The sequence below is a fragment of the Vanacampus margaritifer genome, chromosome 15 (genome assembly GCF_051991255.1).
Source record: "Vanacampus margaritifer isolate UIUO_Vmar chromosome 15, RoL_Vmar_1.0, whole genome shotgun sequence".
Classification (NCBI taxonomy): Eukaryota; Metazoa; Chordata; class Actinopteri; order Syngnathiformes; family Syngnathidae; genus Vanacampus; species Vanacampus margaritifer.
Genome location: NC_135446.1, coordinates 10,493,848 through 10,519,426, shown reverse-complemented (window position 1 = coordinate 10,519,426; position 25,579 = coordinate 10,493,848). Strand labels below are relative to the sequence as shown.

General features: G+C 41.9%; 6 protein-coding genes across 6 annotated transcripts; 3 read left to right on the top strand and 3 right to left on the bottom strand.

Annotated features, from left to right (window-relative positions):
• Positions 1 to 61: 61 nt before the first annotated feature.
• Positions 62 to 1,759, top strand: nopchap1 (NOP protein chaperone 1). Its single transcript, XM_077544440.1, has 4 exons — positions 62 to 223; positions 404 to 472; positions 564 to 697; positions 776 to 1,759. Exons 1-4 carry the CDS (start codon positions 166 to 168, stop codon positions 953 to 955), a joined length of 441 nt encoding a protein of 146 aa, XP_077400566.1. The 5' UTR covers positions 62 to 165; the 3' UTR covers positions 956 to 1,759.
• rint1 (RAD50 interactor 1) lies at positions 1,301 to 8,868 on the bottom strand. The gene is made up of 15 exons (XM_077544437.1): positions 8,209 to 8,868; positions 8,001 to 8,126; positions 7,447 to 7,562; positions 7,202 to 7,375; positions 6,755 to 6,895; positions 6,502 to 6,673; positions 6,304 to 6,414; positions 4,951 to 5,176; positions 4,752 to 4,889; positions 4,571 to 4,665; positions 3,678 to 3,782; positions 2,482 to 2,702; positions 2,216 to 2,396; positions 1,969 to 2,087; positions 1,301 to 1,637 (listed from the first exon to the last, which is right to left on the bottom strand). The coding sequence occupies exons 1-15, from the start codon at positions 8,584 to 8,586 to the stop codon at positions 1,418 to 1,420; spliced, it is 2,523 nt and encodes an 840-aa protein (XP_077400563.1). The 5' UTR covers positions 8,587 to 8,868; the 3' UTR covers positions 1,301 to 1,417.
• A 2,052-nt stretch (positions 8,869 to 10,920) lies between these two features.
• prl2 (prolactin 2) lies at positions 10,921 to 12,385 on the top strand. The gene is made up of 5 exons (XM_077544439.1): positions 10,921 to 10,965; positions 11,036 to 11,214; positions 11,512 to 11,619; positions 11,719 to 11,898; positions 11,982 to 12,385. Exons 1-5 carry the CDS (start codon positions 10,944 to 10,946, stop codon positions 12,174 to 12,176), a joined length of 684 nt encoding a protein of 227 aa, XP_077400565.1. The 5' UTR covers positions 10,921 to 10,943; the 3' UTR covers positions 12,177 to 12,385.
• A 372-nt stretch (positions 12,386 to 12,757) lies between these two features.
• Positions 12,758 to 20,162, bottom strand: hspa14 (heat shock protein 14). The gene is made up of 14 exons (XM_077544438.1): positions 20,038 to 20,162; positions 19,706 to 19,786; positions 18,999 to 19,081; positions 18,230 to 18,278; positions 18,037 to 18,142; positions 17,880 to 17,970; positions 17,702 to 17,806; positions 17,396 to 17,557; positions 17,145 to 17,300; positions 15,577 to 15,679; positions 15,247 to 15,462; positions 13,218 to 13,382; positions 13,015 to 13,082; positions 12,758 to 12,926 (listed from the first exon to the last, which is right to left on the bottom strand). The coding sequence occupies exons 1-14, from the start codon at positions 20,092 to 20,094 to the stop codon at positions 12,848 to 12,850; spliced, it is 1,521 nt and encodes a 506-aa protein (XP_077400564.1). The 5' UTR covers positions 20,095 to 20,162; the 3' UTR covers positions 12,758 to 12,847.
• A 589-nt stretch (positions 20,163 to 20,751) lies between these two features.
• On the top strand, positions 20,752 to 21,864 carry cdnf (cerebral dopamine neurotrophic factor). Its single transcript, XM_077544899.1, has 4 exons — positions 20,752 to 20,888; positions 21,028 to 21,155; positions 21,414 to 21,555; positions 21,626 to 21,864. The coding sequence occupies exons 1-4, from the start codon at positions 20,816 to 20,818 to the stop codon at positions 21,796 to 21,798; spliced, it is 516 nt and encodes a 171-aa protein (XP_077401025.1). The 5' UTR covers positions 20,752 to 20,815; the 3' UTR covers positions 21,799 to 21,864.
• On the bottom strand, positions 21,834 to 24,659 carry krr1 (KRR1 small subunit processome component homolog). Its single transcript, XM_077544898.1, has 10 exons — positions 24,541 to 24,659; positions 23,929 to 24,104; positions 23,716 to 23,850; positions 23,504 to 23,629; positions 23,329 to 23,412; positions 23,127 to 23,183; positions 22,733 to 22,903; positions 22,579 to 22,656; positions 22,396 to 22,489; positions 21,834 to 22,187 (listed from the first exon to the last, which is right to left on the bottom strand). The coding sequence occupies exons 1-10, from the start codon at positions 24,614 to 24,616 to the stop codon at positions 22,039 to 22,041; spliced, it is 1,146 nt and encodes a 381-aa protein (XP_077401024.1). The 5' UTR covers positions 24,617 to 24,659; the 3' UTR covers positions 21,834 to 22,038.
• Positions 24,660 to 25,579: the final 920 nt, after the last annotated feature.

Here is a 25,579-nt window from a genome sequence, read left to right as displayed (position 1 = left end):
TCTTTCGCTATTTTTTTTAAACCGAATTCTTCCTGAACGCTAGAGGTCAGGACACACACATTGAGCACACTGAGCAGCAGCGTCTACACTTTTAACCCGGATTTAGTTCTTCTTTCAATTCTGACCAAAACTACGCTCACGTTTAGCAGTCGTGCGGCTTCTGTAATGGATAACAACAATAAAACAAGTTCAAAGGATTTGCTCTCATGTGGTAGCAATGGAGGTAAGCAAAGAACACTTTATTTTGCTCTTAAAAGGGAGATTAAATGGAAGATGGGGTTGCTTTTGCGCGTTTCATTTCGAAAATCCACACGCTACAGAGGGTCCTTCGTTTGCGACTGATTCATTTGTACGTAGTCAAGGCAAAATATTAACTTCGTTCTGTTTCATTTTGACGCCTCAGGTCTCGTTGAGAAGTTGCTCCTTAAACCACCGGCTGGCCTGGCAACAGAAAGAGTTCCACGAAGCAGCGGTGAGATGAACTGTGATCACGGGATTATATTTACCATTGGAATGAAGAATAAATGCATATACAAATAAAATGTTTTTGTGTTATGGAACAGTGATGGAGCGGCTACAAAGTTTCCTCCCACAGATAGCAGAAGCCAATCAAAAGCTAAAGCAGCAGATTGAAGAATCTCCTGCAGGACATTTCAACATAGAGGACGTCGAAGGGGCAGAAAAAGTTATCGAGATGGTGAGCAAGAAGCATTCTCACTGTAGTTTGATGACCCGATTTGTTACAGTTGTCTCAATTCTTTCTTGTGGTTTCCAGGACGTCGCGTTGGTAGAGCTCAGCGGATCTGATAGTAGCGAGTCAGAAGAAGATTCTTCTGACTCTGAGGACGGGGAGGAATCTGAGATTATTTTATGTGAGAGGAGTCTCAGACTACCAGGACACAAAGGGAAGAAGGAGAACATCAACATCCAGGTTGTGGAACAGTCAGAGAAATAGATGTCATCCACATTGGAGATTTGACTTTCTATTGACAAGAAGAGGTTTGACAATACCGCAAAGGACACGGAAGCTCCAATACTGAAATGAAGAGCATCCCCACAGGAACAATTTGCACTTTTTCAGATCGGAGACAGTCATGTGTCTAAAGAGTCATAACAGATCCAGTGACCACGTCATGTTAGTCCAATGGGGATTCTTGTTTTGGGCTTCTTTAAAAAAAAAATATATATATATATATATATATACATAATCATGATTGATTGGTGTTACAGTCTTCATGTACAGCAAGACAGATGGATAAGAATGTATGATATTTGTAATAAAACTAGTCATGACACCAGCTAAAGTTACAGAAAAGGACTGATGGGTTTTATAATGACAACAGACACATCTACAGTATATACATTTAGTACGATACAAATGAAATATTCAGTTGTGGGTAGGTTTGAGACGCAATTGTCACTGTCCAGGCCAGGAGGCTCTGAGGTTAAAGAGAATTAATACGTCACAAGGGGCCAAGTAGTAAACTCCCAACTCATTCAAGGCGGACTGCGGCGAAGGGTCATCCCTTCCCGCCCAATCTCTCGTGTCCTCTGCCGAAGAAGACTCCTTGATAAGGTCTCTCAGCAGGATAGCCGAACCCACGTTGAGGCATAAGATGATGCAGGCTTCCTTCACACTGGGAAGACAGGAAATGTTTTTTTTTTTTTTTTTAAATAGATTGGGATTTTTGGGGGGTAGAATGTTATGTAAAAAAATATACAGTACAACATTTCAAATAAATAATGTTCATCAACACGACTACCGTGTCAGTCAAAATCGAGCAATGCCTTCACGCCGATAACCACGTTCTTCATCGATATGTGTTAGAAATGTCAAGTCTTGTACATACTTGTGCCAGTCACATACTGTATTATAATGGCTGTAAAAATCAGGAAAACTTCAGGAACTTTCTCCCTTTTAGCAGATGAATGTAAATGTGGCCTAGAATACATTTTCTTTGTACTTACTGCTTAAAAAAGTTCTCAGGTCGTTTGCAGTAATGACCAAAGAGAGGGAAAAGATTTCTGGTCATGTCAAACTGAAGCTGAGCTGCTCCTCCATCGCTAAAATGATTGGACAAGACTACCTGAAAAAGTGACAAACATATATGCAAATATAAAGTCACTTTAATTAGGACAACTGGTAATACTTTGAAATTGTGAATAATTTTTTTTTAAAAAAGTGTTATTTAATTTATCCGCTTCAAGTCCTTACTTCCTGGTAGAGAAAGCTGTCCAGTCTCTCTGCAAGGCCCTGCCAAGCCAGCTGGAACAGAGACAGACTTAAAACCTGGTGCAGGTTCAACAGACTGTCCCTGATGCAAAGCATCATGGGACATGCGGAACTGGACAAAGACATGGCGGACAAGTCGTGCTGGGACGGATGAGAAAACCACCTACACGGGGAGGACAACAGAGGCGATGAATGCAAAACTAAAACTTGTGCCTCACCACAATAATAACAATCATAATAATCCTCGCCTATCTTGGCAGTATGCTTTGGCTTTTTCTGTGATGTCCCTCATGATGCCGTCCAGCAAGCGGCCCATCATGTCTCCCCGAAGTCGATCCAGCAGGGCTAGCAGGCCTTCAAACAGCGAGCTCTCCAGAGAGGCCAGCCGACCCATCTCCATCACACCCAGGCCTCCCACCACCGCCTCGTCGCTTAGAGACACGGCCGCCTGCTGCAGCTGCAGGAAAAACTAAACGCGCGCTTTGAGTTGAACTTTGGACTCATGTCAGGAGCTTCACTAGGTTATATGAAGGAGCATGAAATTAATTCATTCACTTTTTTTCCTATTACAAAATTGGTCTCGTCTGTTTTTGTAATTAACCAATGAAAATAAAAAAAATTGTACACATGAATAAACATACAATCTAAAGGACCAAATTTATAGAGTATCAAAATTCACATTTAAAATAAATATTTGTATACATACAAATACAGACGCTCCCCTACTTACGAACATTCGAGTTACAAACAACGGTACATACGAACATTTCTGCGCGTACAGTATGTCGAAAAATGTTCGGAAAGAAATGCTGTAAGTTAGATTTTGTATTGCGCGTAGTGCTTCTTTCCGCCGCTAATACCGACGATTGGCGCTGTGAGAGCTCATTGGAGGCTGAGCAACGTGGCGAGGAGGAGGAGGAAGAAACGCCGGTCCGCATGAAGCAGGAAATAACTTTTGAAGCCGATTCCAGCGACGACGAAGAATCTCTCATGATATAAAATCCTCCTCTTCCTCCTCCTCCATCATCTCCTTAAGCATCGAGTACATCTTCCAAAAGTAAGTTAAAGTTCATTTTATTTATCTTATTACGTACATGTACATACTGTGTGTGTGTCTTTCGCTCTCTCTCTCTAACATACGTAGTACAGTACAGTACTGTACGTATTCTCTCCATTTTATTAAAAGTTTTTTTCAGTACAAACCAATGCAGGTTACTTGTACAAGCCTTAAACATACTTATATAAACCTTCAATATACTTATATAGGCTTTAAACATAAATTATAATACAAAATATAGCACTGAAGCAACTTACGAACAAATTCACCTTACGAACGATCGTCCGGAAAGTAACTCGTTCGTAAGGTGGGGAGCGTCTGTACAATAAAATGTCAAGTGTTAAGCTATTGGTCACAAATTGTCACACAGATGGAACTGGGCCTTACCACATTGTCTCCCCAGTCTGTCAGGATGGTGGAAATGTAGTTGACGGCGTTGAGTATGGCGCAGTAGCGTGGACTGAGTGGGCAGCGCGACGACTCCTTCATCACCTTGGATGAAATGGATTCAAATAAGCAGTCAGTTGAGAGCAGATTTCGGCCCAGGCAAAACAATGACAAAAGTGTCCACCTTCATCGATAGCAACCTCCTGCATACGCAAAAAAAAGTTGGTGTTAAAAGAAATTTACACAGAAACCAGAAAAAAATGTGCACAAAAATGACATAAAACATACTTAATGGATTGTGTCAAAGTTATGTGGAAACAAGTCCATCCAGTTTTTAGGATTTTGTTCCTTTATGCACCACCACAATGTTGTGAAACAACCATGATGTGATTATTGTGCAGGCTTTCTGCTTTAATTTCACATTTTAATTCTTTAACCGTCAAAACATTTGCCATTGAGAAATTACAGCACCCGAATAGTCAATTATCCAAATACTGTACTTATGAGCCCGTGGGAATGGAATAACACTGCATAAAATGGTTGTCAACCCTATTTGGTAGATTTCTTAAAAGAGACATTTCTTTTCCCAACAATTCTAAAGACTTGCAAGGTATCGTGATGAAAGGTCTCTTACATTCTCACAGCACACTGGTTCAAACCATTCAGTATTGGTCGGGCAGTTCTGTATCAATCACATCAAGGCACCACTACTCACTTTGACCACCTGTACACTGCCGAGTGTGAGTTTTGTTACCATGGTAGCCGAGTTAGCGCATTGCGACGAGGCAAGAGGTGACTAAAGCAGCCTAGATTCCGAAGAGAAAATCCAAAACTGTATTCCCACTTACGGAGGCAACCGAAACCCTATGCAAATGTATTGTTGACTTTATTACCTGAGTGAGTCGTATACGGAAGTCATCTACCAAATCTTTCTGCAGCTCCAGAAACTTCAGCTGTGCAGACGGACATGGTAATTCCCGGTAGCGGTCTAAGAAAAAAACACAAATTAGATAAAAAGGCAGATTTTAATACTGTAGTGATGCTCAGTGTTCATCCCGATGGGGTCAGGCTTACCGGTAATGACCTGCAGCAGAGTCATGAAGGTCTCAGCGCAATCCGGGGACTTCAGCTCATCCATGTCTCGTATGTCTTTGTACTGAGAGCTCCACGCTCCCTCAGCCGACAACATGGCGTCCATCTTCTCCACCGCCACTGCGCACACACAACACTGCTAGAGTTGTGCCAGCAGCCGCAGAGAAATGTGTCAACCTACTCTTCTTCTCCACCGTCAGCCATTTCTGGAGGACGGCGTCATCAAGCAGCAGGTGGAGCAGGCCGGGCAGAACCGCCGGGTACGAGTGGTTGCTACGCAGCTCCTTCTCGAACTGCAGCACTTCCTCCACCAGGTGGCAGAAGAGCGTGTCGTCATAGAGGAGGCGGGATGCGTCGCCTGCAACCTTCTCCTGGACTAGAGACAGCAGGCCTCTACACAGCTCCACCTCAAATCAAAGAAGATGGAAGAGTACACTCATTATTTTTTTTGTTTTTTTAAGTAGACCTACAAGGAAGGGAAGGAAGCTGCTCTATGTCACAATTTGCACAGAAATATCTTTACAATAGGCTGATCATTTATGACTGAAACATTTTCTAATTAGTAAATGAACACCTTAGCTGTTCACAATGGGTACTCCTGCAAGCCTCTGGAAAATAGCTTTCAGACTGGATTCGATTCAAATTGCTCGCCCTCTGTCTGCGGATGTGATGTCATGTGCGAAGGGAGCGTGCAGTTTCATTTTTCACCCACAGGTGGCAGTAGCAATTCGAAATTCAATTTTCTGCATTCAGAGGCTTTAACCGAACATTAACACCACACTTACATATAGGAAAATAAAAAGCTGATAAAACTACAAAAATGTACCTAAATAAATGTTTGAAAACAAACCCATTAAGTACTTAAGAGTTAAATACAGCTGAACTGTACTTAATAAATGTACTCTACTATAGATTGTTGCATACCACACTTTGAGACTCGTTTCAAAAACATTGTTCCAATAGTGATTTAACCCATTAACTTCTTTTCATTCATTAAAAAATACATAGAAAAGAAAATGTGATTACTTAAAATGTCGATAACAATTCAAGTTTACTGATGTTTAATGATATAATTCCAAATATAAAGTCAAAGACTAAATACAATTTGAACTCTTACTTATACAATGTGTTTATCTGAATATATTTTTATTACAGTATTTGTCTAAAAATGATTCACCATAAAAAAATATTAAAAAATAAGAAAGTGAAATGTTTTTATATCATGATCAATGAATTTCCTTTTCATTTTTCTTTCTATCAATTTAACTTACAGTATTTTTGAGGATTTTTCATTAATTAATTCAATTATAAATTTCATGAGCTCTGCACTAAAATGTTGCAGTTAGTTAACACCTTGATTTTTTTTTTTAAATAAATAAATTGTAGCAAATCTTTTCAAAATATATTTCTAAAGTATATGTGTCAATATTTTAATACTATTAATTACTAGTCTTCTAATTACTGTGACAGTGGCAATCAATACCGAGGCAGAACTACTTCTATGTCTGCAAAAGGCAAATTTCTTTATACACACCCTGGCATTGATGTTGGCATTAGCTCGGTCCAGGATAGGTTGGATCTTTTCTTCCATGAAGGGTGTGCTGTTCCCTATCCACATAAGCACCTGAGTCAAGTACCACTCTGGCTGCAAATGCACACACAGATGCAGGGTTCACAAACAGAGGGTTACTACTGTGTGCGTGCGTGTGATGAGTGAGGGAGGGAGCGCAACCTTGCTGGGAGTGTTAGTCTGTCGATTGCCGTAGAAGTGATATCGGAACCTCTTGCTGAGTGGCTGCAGCATGGTCTGGATGGGCAGGCAGAGGGGAGGAGCTTGGGGAAAAGCAACTGGCTGGACTTCGGCTTTGGAGGGAGGCGACGTCCTCTGAGAGATGAGGTCATCACTGCACACAGGAAGTTAAAGAATCTTGACGCTCACCAGAGTCACTTCATAGACTTGGCCGGCTGTTTTAAGTGAAGGATACGATGTCTGTAGGGCCAACAGCTGTGTGACCAGCAGCTCCAGCTGACTGGCCAGCTCTTGCCCATTGGCAGTGGGTGTGAGGGACTGGATCGGAGGGGATATGATTGGCCAGTGGAGCTGTGTCAACACCTTCTCCAAGTCCCTGAAAATTGCACAGGATCAAGAAGAGAAGATTTCAATTAACCAACAATATTTGTACTTATCTCAATAGGGATAAAAAAAATAATAATTTACAACATCATTAAAATAATAATAATAATAATAATAATAAATTATATTTAGAGGCGCCTTTCTTGGCCATCAAGTACAGTATTTTGAGAGGACTTCAAAAAAAAAAGTGGGGTGGGGTGGGGTTGTGGAAGTTCAGAATGACATTCAAGTTAACTTAAATAATTTAGGGTACCACTGTATGTCACATTTGCTTCTCAGTGATAAAGTGGGTGTTTACCCAGTCAGCCGATCCTTGATGATCTTGTGCCAGAATTGAAGAGTTTCTCGGAGAAAGTCCCGTAGATGAAAGCATTTGGACTGACTCAGGCCGGCATCCATCACAGCCATGCTCTCCACAGCCCTGATGGCCTCCCACACACTGCTGGTCATCAGACACTGCTGGACGACAGCGCTTTGCGCACACAGTGTGCATTAAATACAAAATTGGCTTAAAAACCACATGTCAGATGTTCGTTTTAGTACCTGAGCTCTTCAATGTGCTGAAGGCAGCGCAGATACTTCATGTGTCTCTCTACCGTCTCCACTTGGCTCAACTTCTGGCCGAAAGTATCCATCCATGGGTGGGAACTCTGGAGGTGCTAAGATAAAGATAAGATCCACTGATTGTCACACCCATCTAAGTGGGGCGAAATTTGTTCTCCGAATTTGACCCATCCCCTGAGGGAGCGGTGAGCAGCAGCAGCGCCGCACTCTGGAATCATGTGGTGATCTAACCTCCCAATTCCAACCCTTAATGCTACAAGAGGGAATAGAGAACTGCTTTATTTGGGAAGGAGTTGGGTCATAATTAATCAAACAATAATGCGTGAAATATATACTATGTTAACTTATACAGTAACAGGCTACAAAGGGGACAAAGTTCTACCCCAAGCGTTAGTATGTGACCATGAAGTTATTTTTAATAATATACTTTATATATATATATGTGTGTGTACAGTGTCTAATGATTATATATATACACACACACGCACACAACTGTAATATGGTTAATAATAATAACAACAACAGCAATTTACCTGTTGCAGTTTTGTGGAGATGACTTTCTCCCGTTTCAAAAGCTCCTCCAAAGAAGATCTGGCATCTTCAGCAGCAGACAGAGCTGCAGACACTTGGGGAGGTACAGAGCTGGACACTGTCAACACCTAAGGGACGTACACGACACATCAATTAAAACCGTTACAACGCCTTGTTGTAAATTCATTTACAAGCTCATTTATTGGTCACCTGTTCTTCGAGTATGCGGTTGTCGTCTTTTAATTTCTCCAGCAAGCTGCCGACATTCTTCAGAGATTTCACGTTGCTGCCCACCTCTGTCTCTATAAACCCCACCACATAGTCACGCAGTTCGTCGGAAAGGTCCGAAAAACACCCGTTGTCAAGAGTATCTGTTAAAACGGGATTTAAAGACTCTTTTGACAGATTTTCAGATGGTCTCTCTTCAGCTGCGTACGCCGCCATCTTGGCTCTGACAGGCAACGAACTTCCTGCCACGAACGTGATACGTGTGAATGGGAAAGCGCTTGTTTTATGGGAAAGCGCTTGTTTTAGAAATAAGCGTCCCCCGCAGGCGGCGAAATGTAGCAAATGAATGTATGTTAACATGACCTCGCACACTCGGGCGTAGAGGTTGACTGAATTTGAGAGACAGCATTGACCTTTTCCGTCATGCCCAAAAAATAAAACAATTAAAAAAAACTTTTTTCGTGGTGGTGTTTTACGAACGTTCAGAAATATAGCATATCCTGCCTACTTTCTATATTTAAAGTAATTTTCATTGTTACTGTGATATTTCATATAAATGTTGAATTTTAGGTTTCCATTGACTGCATCATATGATATAATGAAGTCATGAAATATTTAGTGTATTTAATTCAACTACTGTAATAAATTATATTTTCCATGATAATGTAATTCATTGAGACATACCAGTATTGACAACTCCAACCTTGTTATGTACCTTAAAATGGCAGTCAGCTCGGTGAAAGGAAGCTCTCCGCTCATTGACAAGCATTGTACTTTAGATTATTATTATTTGATTTGTGAGGATTTTGAATTCAAAGTGTGATGAAATGTAGTTTGACAAAACAATATGCCTGTTTTGTATACTAGTCACAGACCAAAGCAATACAATATGCTGTTCGTTTTCACCGCATGTAAAGGAAGCATTTGCATTGAGAAAATATCAGAAATGTTCAGATGTTGGGAATTGTCAATACAAGTATGTTAGAGAGCTGTGTCGGTACTAAACCCGGTTACTGACTAACGGTTGAAAACCCACTTTGACAATGTGTCATATATTTATTGTTTTTCATCATTCATCATTCCGCACTGACGGAATGTCCACCTCTGGTTAATAAACAAAATGCTACATGCCATTGAGATCGAGTTCCCAGGTACCGTTTGCGCCCTGACAAACTGTTTGAAAAAAACACACACCAAAAAACGCTTCTGGCCATGGAGCAGGTCAGTCTGAAGAGGCCACGCAGACAACGTGCCAGTGTAATCCTGTGTTTAGGTGAACGTGCGGGCAGAATCACGTGGCGCCCCCATTCATCACTGCAGCAATCATTGAGGAAACTGTGTCCATCTGCAGGAGGACCCAAAACGACCTGTTTGTTTTACCAAAAGAAACATTTTGGATTATTATATCAACTCCAATTGTGTTGCTTCTACGTTGATATTCAACTCCCAAATAGCCCAATAGAAGGAAGAATGAATCAACCAATTCACAAATGTTAATATATCCCTTCCAGAGATGTGACTCAGTGTTTTGAGAATTATCGTGGTCTTTATCATTGTTCCTAGGATGATCATGAATTTTCCATAAAAAATATACAATTAAAACTAATGGATCCATTTTGGGTCCAACCCCACAGTTTGGGAAACCCTGACCTAGTACGTATGCTGGTGAGTCAGCTGCTTACGACATGAATTCAATACACTATTGCTTGACATTCACCCATCTTCGAACCCAAAGTGACACAATGCTCTCAGTGGCATTGTCAGCTCTCGCAGAAGGTCGCTCGTCGGGTCAGTCTTCTCTTCCTGTTAGTGCCCACAGTGCTTCCAGTGACCTTTTTTGCCATCTGCTTTGCCACATGGCTGAAGAGTAAACTCCAACGTTTGAGAATGTTGGAATGACATCCCCTCCTTTTAATGATGTCATTGCTTTCGTAGAGCGCCCCGGGGTTAGTCGGGTTCGAGCTTGCACAACACATGCACCGGGCCGGGCAGATTTGACATATTTGGAAAGTATACACAGTGTTTGACTTATTCCACATTTTCATATGCTACAACCTTATTAAAAACATGGAATAGGTTGTTTCATGTTTTTATGCAGCAAAAATATTGCATATACAATATGACATATGTTATATTTAGTATGATATTTGACTAAATCAAAACATTTCAAAGCATTTAAATTCATTTTGTAAAATTGTTGGTTCGATTTCTTTAGCGCGATTAATAATTCTTCGCTCATTTCTGTAAATAGGATAAGGATTTGTCTTATATGTATTTCTCCAAAACTCAATGTCATATATAGATGGAGATATTCATTTTACTTTCATACGTCTGTGAAATTATTATAGGACTTTGGGAGTCGGGACTTTAATCTTTTTTTGGGGGGGGGGATTTAAAAACACTGTCACATTCCCATACAAAATCCATCCATCTTCTAATTTGGGTGGTGGGTGAGCTGGAGCTTATCTCAAAAATATTACAAAAAAAAATAAAAAATACTTGCTACGTCCCCATTTGAGATTGCGTGTGTGATCTCAAGCTATGATTCATGATTCACAGGAGTACTATTGTATGTCAAATGGTTGACCCCCTTTTTTTTTTTTAACCTGCCTGCTTCCCCGCCTCCTCGCTCTATGCGGTCACTATTAAAGACGAGAGTCTGAGAGAGACCCTCACACTTCCCACTCGGAGAAAAGAGCTCCTCCTCAGTTTGCAGGATGCCGCGAAACATCACATCAGGTACTTCTATCCGCTTTGTTTAACATCCAACCCCCCCCTCCCCATTTATCTCGTCAATTCCTCCTTCTAGTTTGGGTGTTATTGGCCAGCATAACGTTGGGCAGCAGACCGGCCAACGTGGCCGCCGCACCCATCTGTGCCAACGGCCAGGCCAGGTGCCGCGTCGTCTCGCTGGCCAACCTCTTCGACAGGGTCATCCAGCACTCGGCCAGGATGCACGGCATCTCCAATGACCTTCACTCGGAGTTTGTAAGTAGGCCCCCCCCACCCCCCCAATCCCCATCCTTCCTGTGTCTAGGAAGTCAAAAGTATATTGTTATATTTGCTCAAAGTGTTATTGAAATTGGTTATCTGAAAGCATTTGTCGAATAATTTCCGAGTCTCTGACTGTCTATTAAAACTCAGGATTGCAAATTCCGAAAAGCGCAAACTATCGGATTAAACCTCACATGCATAGGCAGTCGTCGCTGCTTTTACTCTGCCGCCCGTTGACATTTACATGACATCAGACCTTTGATATTTTTCTCTTGGATGCGCACCGAGCAGGAGCAGTACTTTGTGCCCAGTCGGAATCACATCGGAAGGGTTAGCCGCAACTGCCACACCTCCGCCCTCCTCACCCCCAACGGCAAGGAGAACGCTCAGAGAATAGCGGTGAATCTACCGTGCCTGCTATGACGTGTTGACTGTATTTACTGTAGGAAAACGTTTTCCTGACCAAACCCGTTCCCAATTGTCATATTGCGAGCGTAGCGCGAGGAGCTAACCGAGGTGATCCTGAAGCTGTTGCTGGCGTGGAGGGACCCCCTGTGGCACTTCCACCAGATCACGGCCCACCAGCACGACCTGGCCAACTTCAGCTCGGACAAGGCCCTCGAGATGAGCGACATGGTGCACGAGCTGCGCAAAGGCGTGGAGAAAGTGGCCCAGAAGGTACTCGATTTAATACGATACGGACGCCGTTTATGTGTTTCTTGTGTCTGGTATATTGTGTGTGTTTTGCTTCTCTACCTTAGATGCAGACACTGGGGATGATAAGCAACTCCGTCAGCGCGCTGTCATCCCCGGAGGATCTCCTGCCCTCGGAAAGTGGCGAGTGGCGCCTGATGAAAGACCACGAGCTCCTCTACTGCTTTCGCCGCGACTCGGACAAGATCCAGAACTACCTGAAGATCCTCAAGTGTCGCATCGTACCCGAGCACGGCTGCTAAATGGAATAATAAGAGGGAGAATCGTTTGCTTCGACGTCTGGGAATGCAGAGTCTTTCGTTCCAAACTGCACAGATGAAAGTGCTGGTTGTGTCGGAACCCAAAGACTTTGACAACCTTCGGTCTCCATATGATAAGCACAGACAATAATTGATTTTTGCATATTATGAAGTACTCCTGTTTCAATGCATATTATTACCTATAATAAAAATTAAAAAAAAGTTGGAACAAACCTTGTGCTCACCTATTAATAATCCTATAGATGACTGTTTATGTATGTTAAATGTGATTCAACAAAGCAATCATGATTGCATGTCTCAGCCAATGTTCGGATGACAGGCCACACCTTCCAATACGCCTGCCCCATTTTGTATTTGATGTCATTACATTATTGGCCTTCAAAACTTTTTCCATTTGCAGGGGAAATTTCGACAAGGACATACTTTAACATACTACCACGCGCACCACTAAATGACATCATAATGAAGTTGTGGCACGACTAAAAGAATACAGCGACATTATCCCGTGCAGAAGAGCACTTAGCAATTGGCAGCTAAACGGGTATAAAATAAAATAAAATAAATTGGATTTACATGTTTATTGATGGCCGAACATAATGAATGAATAAAAAAAAAAAAGAAAAAAGAAGAAGGTGTGTGGTTGCAATTTAGTTTCAGGATGCAGCTGCTATGTTGACAATCTCGGACCTGCCGCTGTTCTGCTCAACACAGGCAACATGGAGGGAACCATCCCTGGAACACACACGGACAAACAATGGGAGATGCAGACAAATGAAATTGGTAATAGTGATGATTAAAAAAAAAAAAAAGGAGTCCGCACCTTTTCATGGTGACCACAGTGTCAATGCTGTGGGGCTCCACTTGGGGCTCCAGATCCCGCAAAATAATCTGTACCAAAAAAAAAAATCTCAATAAATAACTGGGATAGGTTCCACGGCCTAAATCCGGATAAGCGGTAGATAATGGATGGATGGTTCACAGACAAAAGAGGTGAATTTGGGAATCTGCTGGATCTTACTATACCTTGGCGAGCTTCTCTGGCGGCTCAGATTCAAATCTCTGGTAAATCTCCAGGCAGAGAGAGGAGAGTTGGCCTCCTACGGTCAGGGTGTGATTTCGGCGGGCGGGCAGCGGCAGGCCAGACGGAAGGACTACGGTGAACGCCTCCGCTCCGGATTCATCCACCTCCTGCCACACATTAGAGTTTTAGAAAATATACTCAAGCATGTGATGACGATTCTATGTCCATGTAATGTTTGGTATGAGGAGATTTCCCAGAAGAAAAATATTAAGCAAAAGTTTTCAATAACGTCAATGTAATTTCCTTTTTCTATAAATGAAGGTGGTGGTTCATTTTTTAACTCTTTCACTGCCAGACGTTTTCAGAAACGGACTGATCTTTCAAGGTCCACAGAAAATGTTGTGTTTGGACTATGGAAACACACATACTACCAAATGAAAGATTGGACTCTCATCTTTCATCAGAAAAAAAAGTTTGTTTCTACCTTATTCCGTTCTTCAGTAATCAACAATAAAAAATGGCTAGTTTCACCGAAATGCTCTGTTTTGAAACAAAAAACAGAGAAAAAGAGCTTTTTGTGAAACGATGTTATTTCATGCACTCTAGTGAATTGTACACTTCTTTTTGTCCACGAATGATGCCACAAACACCTAAATAGTGCTTTACTTCTGTAATACACCACCACCAACAATGAAAAAGTGTTTTTGGGTTGCAAAATACGTTTATTTCCATTCAACAGTGTAACAATTTGACAAAACAATTTCGCAAACTATTTACAAATGTGTGCAACTGTGGTACTATTTACAATTATGTGGATGTTTCAAATACAGTTTTTCTTTTTGTAACACTGCCCTGCGTGCAAGGAGAGGGAGCAGGATTTGCACAACAGATACGTTTCACTTCGATTGTCCGTTTCGCGTGCAGACGTTACACTTTCTTGACGGCCTTTTTTTCCGGGGAATAGCAAGTAGCAGACTGTACCCACTACTCCGATGAATATGCATTGGACTCGGGGCACTCTTCGTCGTCCGATTGAACGTCCGCCTGAGCGTGCTCGGTTGTGCTCCGCGTTTTCCGGTGTTAGCATCGCTAGCCCGTGAACCTTTATGATGTCGTCATAGCCGCCGCGTCAGCGGTTCCAACTTCGGCGTCAACCTCGGAGTCACCATCATCATCATCGATGATGATCATCGTCGTCATCAATGTGCTCTTTAGCGTTGGTCGATGCCTTTCGTCTTTGAAAAAAATTCCCAAATGTGAGCTGCTTGCAACCGGTCTTCGTCGTCCGATTGAACGTCCGCCTGAGCGTCCACCTGAGCGTGCTCGGTTGTGCTCCGCGTTTTCCGGTGTTAGCATCGCTAGCCCGTGAACCTTTATGATGTCGTCATAGCCGCCGCGTCAGCGGTTCCAACTTCGGCGTCAACCTCGGAGTCACCATCATCATCATCGATGATGATCATCGTCGTCATCAATGTGCTCTTTAGCGTTGGTCGATGCTTTTCGTCTTTGAAAAAAACTGCTCTAGCGTGAGCTGCTTGCAAACCGGTCGCCATGTTCTCTTCCCTTCCCCAGCCATTGTCCCCTCGAGCTCCGCCTCACGTCTTCTACTGACGCCTACCCAATCTTGTCAAAAGAGAGTCATTGCTGCCATCTAGGGGCCAAAAATAGTCATTAGGCTAACTAGATCTGCTTGAAACTTTCACCACAGCTGGGCAAGGCTTTCCTCCACCCGTTTCAAAAAAAAATTGGATGACGTCTTTTAACGTCATTGGCGGCCCTCCGTAGGTTTTTACTTGACGTCTTTTAACGTCCATGGCAGTGAAAGAGTTAAAATCGGACTATTAGGGTGAGGGACATTTGATACCCTGCATGACTTGGACTTAAAATTGCAATGCATTGTGCAGATATCCTCAAAGTTTGAATCACAATTGGGCACATGTTCAATGACAAAAGCTTCAAGTTAATTAGATATTGAGTAATGGCCGACGAGGAAGTAGTAAGTGATATGAACTTGGTTTCAAGCGGGTGTACCTTGAGTAGGATGTCCGAGGCCGACGCATCCACTTGGACGGATTCTTCATCAGAGACAAGGTGGTCCCTGCCCACCAACAAACCAGCCTGGAGTGCCGCACCCACCGCAATGACCTCGTCGGGAGGCGCGGAGCTCAGGAGCTCCACGTCGGGGAACATGTCGCGAATCATCTGCTGCAGACGAGGGATACGGGCCGAGCCGCCACACAAAACCACCTGCCGCGAGTACAAATCTTCCCTTACAATCAAAGTCGACATACACCCAATAATCGGGTCATCCTAATTGACTGTGCCGCAGTGGGGGGCGTGTCAAAAGGGGGACGTGCGTACCTTGTTGATGTCACGGGTGGAGAGTTTGGTCTCCTCCAGCAGGCGTCTGATTGGCTGGATGCTCTTGTTGAAGAGGGAGGAGCAGAGCAGCTCAAATCGAGCTCTGAGAGGACACGGCGGAGTTGTGTTGGTTTGGTTCAAACAAAAAAAATATTATTAACTAACCATTTTCCAGTTGTTCAATTTCAGCCATTTTCTTATTATGTTTCTCCTTCCATATATGTCATGGGATTTAAACTACTCAAACTTCAAAAGATTAACACAGGGATGTGATTTGACCAAAGTGAAATTATCTGCAAATTTAGCTGGGGGTCTGGGGGCCGCTGGCACCCAGCTAGGTCCAGGGCAGTGCCCTGGTGGGGGGACAAGGGGGGCTTGGGTTTTCCGTGTTTTTAAGTACTTTCAATGCACTCACATGACAAAGAAATAGACAAAACAACAGCATAAATTTTCAATGTATATTGAACTATCCCATATAAAATGGCAGTTTTAGTCAACTCAAAATCAGTCACATTCAAAAACATTGGACTGTCTTCGCTTTTAAAAACTATCACTGAGAATATCATCATATCTAACTAATGTGATTACTAAGTTAACACATAAATAATGTAGAAGAGTTCAAATTTCATTAACAAATAATTGTATCATGACCAAATAAAGTAACTCATATTAGAGCATACCACAAATGTCTTTGTTATAGCAGAAGATGTTATCTGTCGGAGTCATGTGCATACACAATGAACTACTAAAAAAAAAAAAACGGATTTTTTTTTTTTGGGGGGGAGATAAAAAAAAGCGGAATTCCGCGAATTAGCGGAAAAATCACATCCCTGTTAACACAATCTAGGAGGAGTTACTACTTGGAAAGTAAATTGCTCAACATTTTTGGAACCACTTTCCACCCAAAATTGCACACAAAAATCCCAAATTGACCAATTCAAACCATTACAACTTCACTCATTGAGCAGATCACAATTTACATAATGATCCCCCCTTTCCATGTTTCTTAACCAATTCAAACCCTCCAAATTTCAATGCTCTGATTTCAATCACTTTCACAGCATTCATGCACAATACTACAAAAAAAAATAATTCTCTAATTTTAACCCTGGAGAACCCAAGAACCCTTTTCTTTTTTGGAAAATGTTCACTGAACACCAAAATATGTTTTTTTCAATTTTAACTTTTTTTGTGAACTAGCTCAGAGTTGCTAATTTATCAAAATATATATATAAAACATACTCCTAGGCATTCTGCAACATGATATGAAATAGATTAACCAAAAAAAAAACAAAACACAATTTTACCATCTGATGGTTTGCTGAGAAGATGGTTTTGTTTGGATTGATTTCCAGCTCAACAAAACAGCATGTTGCCAGCCATCTTGTCACCACCACTCTGGCTCATGTAAGTGCAATATTCATCCACTAGATGGCCCCATGCAGGGGTCAGAAGTGGCACTCTGGCCTTTTGAAGGCCAAATTTGACCCCGTGGGTTCTCCAGGGTTAAAATAATAGCAGCCTCTTTTACACATACACCGGGTCCCGGCTTCATTTTTCCCACGAACCTGGAGACATTGCAGTCAAAGTCGGTGCCATCGTGCAGGGAGTCCACAAAGCAATTGGCTGATCCCAGCGTAGACAGGGAGTGCTTGGCCATGTCCGCTCCATTCATCAACTTGAGCATTGCGCGCGCATTACTGGTCACATCGTGTTTAAAGGTGCTGCACCACACACACAACCAAAAAGGGCGGAGTTAAACGATGAGTTGTCCGCATAAAGAGTGGACTATACTATTGTGAGGGATTAAGTGGGGTACCGTTTGAACTCGGTGGCGAGATGCTGGGCCAAGGCCTGCGTGAAGCTTTCTCCACCGATGCTGTGATCGGTGTGAGTATTCAGGACGCGGAACATTCCTCCGTTCACCTGCAGCACCGTCACGCTCAGCGATGTGCCACCCAGTTTGTATACCACAACATGGCTGCCGACACAAGAGATACAGCAAGTCATCAACATCTAGCACTAAATGGCTGGCCTCCAAGATGATAAAATATATTATGCTTTTTATATTCTTGTGGACATGACGTAAAAAAAATAAAAAAAAATAAAAAAAATGAAGTGGCACCTCTTTGGAGCAGAACAATCCTGCCCAATGTTATATGCTAGAAGAGCAGCAGCGGGTTCGTGGATCAATCTGAGGACGTTGAACCCCGCGGCTTCAGCTGCCTCCCTGCATGACGCAATCCTGCGATTAGCACAGCAACAACACTAGATGTAATAAATGAGGCAGGGATGTGACCAACCTCAGCGCTTGCTTCTGAGGGTGTCCAAACTCAAACGGGACGGTGATGACGGCATCCGTCACATCAGAGCCGAGAGCTGACTGAGCCGTTTCTGTGAAGAAGAAGAAGAAGGGGGCGTCAGCTCATCACTTGATTTGCATGTATGAATGTGTGTTACCTTTCATCTTCTGAAATATGAGTTTGGCGACATCCTCCGGAGCAAAATACTTGGGTTGTTCTCCTGCTGTAATCTCGTAATACGGCTTCCCAGATCGGTTGACAACCTGCGTAGTGTGTACAACATGGTTGACATTTTAGGCCAACGATACCATTAATGTAAAAAAATAAATAAAAAAATAAAAAAAACTCACCTGACACTTGGTCTGTGACTTATGCGCTTGCGTCTCTGCGTCATCAAATCTGGTCATTGACAAACACCATCATACAATACAGTGTTCAGTAGACAGTAAAAAGATTACCCTAGTGCGAGTATTAGAACCTCATTGAAAAATGGTAAGTTGTGATTTTACAAAAACAAAGTTGAATCCAGACAAAATGATAATTTCAGATACCAGTAGGTCATTTGGTAATTTTTATTTTATTTTTTTTTAAATCTATATTATTGGTCAGTCCACGTGTGGGTTTTAATTTTATTTTTTACAAATTATTGACCGATTTAAAGTGCTGGCAATGGCTAGCTCTTTTTGATACTGCAATGCTAATGGTTGTTATTGGGGTCTCCTAAAAAAACAATCATTTTGGAAGTACAAGTGTCTTAATATGATGCTTTATTTGTCGTAAAATAGCTTGAAGACTGATTGTTAAAAAATATTGAACATACAACATACATATCATATTGGGGGGAAAATATAGAACATTTTTGTAACATCGGGGCCTTTAAATTTAAGAAATACTAAAAAAATTCCATTATCTAACATAAACATCATCACTAAAATATCGAGCAAGATTCTAGCATGAAAAGTAACCATGAAAATATATTTTTCTAAATAAATATATCCAACATTTCATCTAACTTTTGACAGTTTTTTTTCTTTTCATTATGACCTAAATAGTCCTTTGTAAAACCTTTGCCCTTATTTGTCTTAAGCAATCAAAACCGCTAAGAAAATGTGGCATTACCTTCTGCCCAGCACTTGCTTGACTTTGTCAACCGTGTTGGTGGCATTGCGGACCCTCCCTTGCTTTGCTGCAATCCCCACAAGCTGCAGAGGACAAACATTTTAACCTTTCATGGATCTTATTGAGACACCATAGCAAGTCTAGGATTAGAGTTTGTTTTTTTTTCAAGATGATTTACGTTCTTGGAACACTAACAACAGTGCTGCAAACATTTCCAATTTAGCAACTTCTTCGCCCCCTCGTCAGACTATCGAGTCAAAAAAGCGAGTTGCAACAACATCAGTGGAATCCTTCTCACATTCTTTTTTTGTGCAACGCGAAAGGACAAGCAGTGATTTAGTGACTTGATGCAAACTTTTAACCCGAGGTACGTGCACTCCACTGCAAAGGTTTTGCTGAGGTCACCTTGCCTCACCGGTACAACTCTACATGAGAAAAGGGTAGGAAAGAGCTGGCAAAAGGATAAGATGAACAATGCAGTTTGACAGTCCAGTTGTTTAACAATTTAATGGTAATTTATTAAGGATTGTGTTTACGTGTCTTGATAAAAGTACCCATTTTCATATAACTGTTGAGAACTTGAGACACTAATATTGCTATCATTTCTGTGGAAATAAAGACATCGCTCAGGCCTATACGAAAAGTGGAGTTGTTGCAAATAAAAAACAACAAAAATTAATGGAATATTGAACAATTTTGAGTTGTACCTGTTCATTCTCTCTGTAGGCGACCACAGCTGGAGTCACCCTGTCTCCTGCATCGTTGGCGATGACGTCAGCTCGACCGTCCTACACAGACGTAATGACATCATATTCTAAGAGGAAAAAAGCTCAAACATACGCAGTGTACAACTAAGAAATATGGCATTTTTCGTGTGCCTTTCGCTGGCAGTGATACAGCATCCAAGTTAACATGTTAGCATTTGACCAAAAAAGACGCCATTTCTGTCTCAATATAAAATTGAATAACTACTACGGCTACTGACTTAAGCGAGTAATGCAACGATAACGTGAAAATAACATTTCGGGCAAGAACTCACCTTAAAAACCGCCACACACGCGCATGTGTAACCGAAGTGTACGCCGATAGCGGCCATGCTGAAGTTGTAACCGGCATCACGTGGGCTCGACGAGGTAGGCAAACGGTATCCGGCCGGGTTAGGATTTTCAGAGTAAAAGCATAAAGATATGCCTGGTTACAAAAACTCGAGCAAACCTCCACATTCTAAAAACAAAACATGCATGTTAGGTTCATTGGAGAATGGAGACAATAGGCCTAAATTATCCGTGCGAATTTGTCTAACCTAAAGCAGATGTGCCTGTGATTGTCTGGCAAATGGTTTCCCTTTAAGACAAGATTGGCCTCATAATTCAGTTCAACAAAGTTACTACAAATATTCCACCAGACGGCGCCAAAGCATTATTTTTATATTAGACATTGCTTTGGACTGACTTAACACACACACAAACACACGCGCACACTTAAAATGTGACCTTTTTTTAACCCCTAGGCGTTATTGTGACCATTTTTTGGCTTTTTGTTGGTTCTGACCAAGCCATTTCAAAATAAAATACTGCCCATGGGTTTTAAGCAAACAATGCTGCATGGGTTTCTAATAAAATCAAATGGAAAATGTATCAAGAAAAAATAATAAAATAAAGCTAAATGTATCCTTCAGACAAATATCCTGTATTATACAATGAATGTGTAATACATTACTTGTGTGAAGATAATGACATAGGTCCATGTGTCTCCGGGCTAAAGGCAGCAACATTTGGTTTGGTCCATGCTGCTATTAATAACAGCAACACCGAGCCATGTCGCCACTTCTCCTCTGCACTCTGCTGCTTTTAAACAGTGTGTCTTGTTCCAAGGCAGGAAACTGTGAAGGTAAGAAAGCAAGTGGGCTGTGATTTAGAAATCTTTATTTTATGTATCAAACAGCCATTAGGGTGGAAGTGCATGTGAGGCTGAAGGACCAACCATGAATGATTAAGTATGTTTAATGACAATTAATACTGGTCTGCAGTGTGCGTGGGGTTTCTCCACAGACTATACGCAAGTGTGACGTCGACCCACAAAGAGCTGACCCCTGCTCTGGTGGAGAAAGAACTCTTCCAGGCTTGCTCTGCCGCTCAGGGAAAGGAGGCGAGGCTGGTGAGAGCACTCGCACAGAAGAGCTTACAATACAAAAACATATATTTAAATCCTATTAAGTGCCCTAGCACATACAGCAAACATGAGTATATGGTGTATTAGATGTATATTTAATATAGTTTTTAAAAATTATTTTTATTATTATCCAATTATTTCTAGAATGTTTCATACATATACACTGATTTTAAAAATACATTTTAGCATATGTTCTTGACTATCAACTCCATTTGTGGGATAACGGCCTGTATGTGGTGTTAGTGTTACTACCTAGGTGCAAGCAATGACGCAGCTACCCGCGTCACAGCATCCGTGAGTCAGCCTCTGGCCTCGCATGTTCCCGTGGAGAAGATATGCCAGCGCCTCAGCAGCAGGGACATGCAGATATGTGAACTCAAACATGGTAACACGCAGTATGTGCAAGTGTTCGTCCATTTGGGGTCTGTTTTCGAACGTTGATTCTCTACCAAAAGAGCCCGAGATGAGGGACCTGAGCAGCGAAGGCCTGAAAAAAATGCGAGTGCTGGAGCTGAGGAACATATTGGCCTCGTGGGGAGAGGAGTGCCGAGGGTGTTTGGAGAAACACGAGTTTGTCAGCCTCATCCTTGAGAAAGCCGCACTTCAGAATCATAACGCAGAACTGTGAATAATTCATGTTTGAAAAGCAATACAAAAAAAAAAAAAGCTTTATTCTTTATTCAATAAAAGTCACAGAAATAAATCGGTCTAAATGATAAATACTGACCAGAGAAAATCTGTACAACAGAGAATTTAAAGGGTCAGATTGAAAAGCGGTAAGTTCATCACAGAACATTTCACTTTCTCTTTTGAGTCCAACAAATACCACATCACACGGGTTAACATGACACAGTTCTTAGAGTGTTGCTCAGCTTTTGCTCTTAGTTTTCTTCTTTTTATTTGTGGTGCTGGCGACGGGAGGAGCTGGGTTGACTGGTGGAGCTCCCAACTTCTTGGTTTTGGCCTTTCTCACTTTGTCCTTAATAGCGTCGATGTCCAGCTTGCTTTCCACATGTGCTGAAACGGAAGATATGAACATATTAGAAGCGTGTTGTGAGCCAATACGCAGGATTGATCAATTTGCGGATGAGTTTAATTGTTGATGATTGTGTGGATGTGAGAAGCATGTGGCATGATTGGCATCGACATCCAATTACAAATCCATTTTAAGAGTCTTTTTTTTTTTTGCAGTAGTTGAATACATGACTGTAAGACACGAGTTTACCTTTAGTCTTCTTTATTACGGGTTTCTCCTTAGGAGGAATAAAAGCTTTGTTTCTCTGCTCCTGTTTCTTGGTCAGCGCCTGGGCTTGCTTCACCTAAAAAAAAACAGGGAATAAAAATGACCATATTTATCAAATTATGATCTCACGTGACTAAAACGTCATTCACACTGAAGTGCACTTGCCTTGATCTCTGCCATCTTTGCCCTCCTTTTCACACTTTCTCGCAGGAAGAATTCGCCTGTTGCCAATTCCTTGTCAACCTTTAAACAGAATAACAATTTTCAATGATGATTACATGTAAATGACAAAACTCTAATCATTTGCGAGCGTGCTGACCTGGCTGTCTGGCTGTGGTGGCGGGAAGGGAGTGTACTCTTTCTTCACAGTCTTCTTCTTGGGCTCTTTGCGCTTAGTCAAGTTTTTGTGTCGGAACTTGGGCAAGAAGCGCTCCCAATTCTGCACGCGGAGTTCCGGGTCTTTGGACAGTTCGCGCTTGATCATCAGCGTCTGGAGATTCCAGCAGAATCAAAATCAGCTCAATCAAACTTTGCAATGGGACACATCAGGTAGCATCATCTTTTGTGCCCTCAGCCCTGGGTTGAGCCAACCCTGGCAGTCGAACCCAGAGACAGTGATGTCTGTCAGAAGGGTCAGAACAAGGATGAAAACCATCTTCATCAGGAACGTGACAAGGGAGGGAATCAAGGGGAAACTAAATGAGCCGTCGTACCTTGATGTTGTAGATGGGGTGGATGTTTTTCATCGTGTCCATGACAACTTTGCGCACCTGAACATGATCACACGTAACATGATCTTATGAACCTACAGTAATATGATTTGATATATGATATTTCTTGCCTATACAATAATACAAATACAATCAAGAATCCTGTAGATCTGTGGTAATCAGGAAGGGAACGCAAAGTGCTTACCTCCTTTAGGCCATTGAAGGGACCCAAGGCAGACACAGTGTTGCCCTGAACCATAACATAGCAGTTGGTCAGCAGCTCTAAAGCCTGGAAAATACAGCAGCACAATTTAATTGAGAGGTGGGCAATCTAATTAATTGGTCTGAAACGTACTTTGCATATTTTGAAGCGGACTCGCCTTTAAGGTGGAACCTTTTGGGCCAATAAGACGCAGTCTTCGTTTAACAAATCGCTCTCTGTTTCTCACCAAGGTCCCTATTTTGATTATGTCACACGCCACATCGTCCTGTAATATCCGTACAGCCTGGCGGTGAAAAACAAATAAATGCATGTAAGGAAGAGAATTACAGATCCCAATTTTGTTCGCTATCTAGATGCAAGGATAATCACCTGCTCAAATGGAACGCTCCTGGCAAGCAGCTTGATGAGATCCCTGGCTCTGATGATAGCATATGGGTCAAATGTTTTCCGTGTGGTGCAGACAGTCATGCTTCCCTCAATCAGATCCAGGGATGCTTTTATATGCTGAAAAGAAACAGACCAACAATCTCAGGTTTGGGACTAATTTGCTCCTGAGAAATCACAATTTTGTGGCATACCCACCATTTCTCCCAAAGCTTTCTCCACCAGCGGCCAGCAATCTTTAAGATAGGCCTCTCGGTATTTTGGGAAGAGGGTGGCAAAGCTGCTCTCCTCTAACATTCCGCGGGGGTTGTCCTCTTTGGTGAAGGGTGCCTCTTTCCAGCCATCAGGAACGGTCAGCAGCTCAGCTTCATCGTCTACATGACAGAAATTTAATTTATTTATTATAAATGCATTATATGGTTTGATATACGAAATGCATGGGGAGCCAAATGTAGGTAGTCTGTGACCAACTTCACACTGTTGTGGATAAAGTGTCTTGGGCACGATTTAAATTGGGGTGCTTATAGAAACGACAGTAAAAGGCAAAGTATTCATTAAGGAACAAGTAAACCAAAAGGACACCTGTAGAACTCGATTAAAAGGCCAACTAGGACGAAGTACACACTCAGCAGCCAAATATGTCAAACGAGCCAGCATGTTGGTAAGTGTTAGCTTAAGTGCTATTTCTTGCACGCTTACGAGCATCAAGATTAGCACGTTTAGCAGTGATTCCAACTCTTTTTACTAGCGGTGTTACTCTGTCTACCGGAACTATATATGGCAGACTAGTAGACTACACGTGTAACTTACCTGGCTTTTTATCGTTTTTTGACTTTTTCCCAGATTGCGCTTCACTCACGCCATCCATAGAGTTTACAGACGCCATCTTTGAATGGAGGCGGAAGTGACGCGCCGCCTTCCTTCGGGGTTTTGACGTTGCATTCGACAGTGAGAAATTGGATTTTTTCATAATTTATAACAATTCTCAATCTCAGTCATATGAAATGAGGTGTATCACGGCGTAATTTGTACCAAGTAATTTGATAAAGTGGATCCAATGCTTTTAAGATATTCCTTATCTTAAGGAAACTATTAAAGGGTTTGCTTGGGAAAACTTCCGATTTCCAACCCTCATCGAATGCAGCATTACCTCAAGCGTGTTTAGGCTGGCGTGCTACACTGCTGCCACCATCAGGCAATTAATTATGCACATATGCTGAAATACCAAGTATCAATTCGATGAGACCGTTGAATATGAATACAATTCCTCGTCATCTATTATGGCCCTAATTTAAATATTCCAAAAAGAAAAGGCCCACTTGGCCATTTAAAGAGGGGAAAAGTGTTAGATATTAACATTTTAATTCTTTATTTCATATATTAACCATGTTGAAATGTTTTATAGATGTGTAAAGTAGGTGAAATAGTGTTGAACTCAGTATAATTTGACCTTAACCTAAACCATACACTTTGATTAGTCTAAAATTTCTTCTCAGTGTGCGAAAACACATTCTGTTCGTGAGAACAGAATCTGCCTCGAACACACACACACACTCTGTTTGCGCCATCGCTCACGGCCACTCTAAATCTAGTTCAACTTGTTTGTGAGATATTGTTTTGAGAAAAAGTACCCGGAGAGTATATTTTGTCTGGAGATCGGCACAGCTGCAAATCTGTTGTATAACGTGTTTTAAAAGGCGTTTCACTTTCCAAGCTCGAGACTATAAGAAGCCTCTTCCGTAAGGGAGGGGGCACAATGGGCAAAATTCCACCTCCTACGTGATGTTCAGGGTCGTCCCGATGTCCGGAGATCTCTGTTTTAATAAATCATCTTTGCAATGGTGTTTTT

Bases quoted from the DNA above. Each gene is read 5' to 3' on its own strand.
- nopchap1 (XM_077544440.1), top strand. From the start codon at position 166: ATGGATAACAACAATAAAACAAGTTCAAAGGATTTGCTCTCATGTGGT. The intron at 224-403 runs GTAAGCAAAGAA...TTGACGCCTCAG, and splicing joins CTCATGTGGTAGCAATGGAG to GTCTCGTTGAGAAGTTGCTC. The intron at 473-563 runs GTGAGATGAACT...GTTATGGAACAG, and splicing joins AAGAGTTCCACGAAGCAGCG to TGATGGAGCGGCTACAAAGT.
- rint1 (XM_077544437.1), bottom strand. From the start codon at position 8,586: ATGTTAACATACATTCATTTGCTACATTTCGCCGCCTGCGGGGGACGC. The intron at 6,674-6,754 runs GTATCCTTCACT...TCCTGTGTGCAG, and splicing joins CTGTTGGCCCTACAGACATC to TGATGACCTCATCTCTCAGA. The intron at 5,177-6,303 runs GTGTGTATAAAG...CTTTGATTTGAG, and splicing joins ATGCCAACATCAATGCCAGG to GTGGAGCTGTGTAGAGGCCT.
- prl2 (XM_077544439.1), top strand. From the start codon at position 10,944: ATGCCGCGAAACATCACATCAG. The intron at 10,966-11,035 runs GTACTTCTATCC...TCCTCCTTCTAG, and splicing joins GCCGCGAAACATCACATCAG to TTTGGGTGTTATTGGCCAGC. The intron at 11,215-11,511 runs GTAAGTAGGCCC...CGCACCGAGCAG, and splicing joins ATGACCTTCACTCGGAGTTT to GAGCAGTACTTTGTGCCCAG.
- hspa14 (XM_077544438.1), bottom strand. From the start codon at position 20,094: ATGGCCGCTATCGGCGTACACTTCGGTTACACATGCGCGTGTGTGGCG. The intron at 15,680-17,144 runs GTTCGTGGGAAA...GTGTCCTCTCAG, and splicing joins TTTGACTGCAATGTCTCCAG to AGCTCGATTTGAGCTGCTCT. The intron at 13,383-15,246 runs GTACACCCGCTT...AATGTGTGGCAG, and splicing joins CCTCGGACATCCTACTCAAG to GAGGTGGATGAATCCGGAGC.
- cdnf (XM_077544899.1), top strand. From the start codon at position 20,816: ATGTCGCCACTTCTCCTCTGCACTCTGCTGCTTTTAAACAGTGTGTCT. The intron at 20,889-21,027 runs GTAAGAAAGCAA...ACTGGTCTGCAG, and splicing joins CAAGGCAGGAAACTGTGAAG to TGTGCGTGGGGTTTCTCCAC. The intron at 21,556-21,625 runs GTAACACGCAGT...CTCTACCAAAAG, and splicing joins GATATGTGAACTCAAACATG to AGCCCGAGATGAGGGACCTG.
- krr1 (XM_077544898.1), bottom strand. From the start codon at position 24,616: ATGGCGTCTGTAAACTCTATGGATGGCGTGAGTGAAGCGCAATCTGGG. The intron at 24,105-24,540 runs GTAAGTTACACG...TCTGTCATGTAG, and splicing joins AAAAAACGATAAAAAGCCAG to ACGATGAAGCTGAGCTGCTG. The intron at 23,630-23,715 runs GTGATTATCCTT...TTTCACCGCCAG, and splicing joins GGAGCGTTCCATTTGAGCAG to GCTGTACGGATATTACAGGA.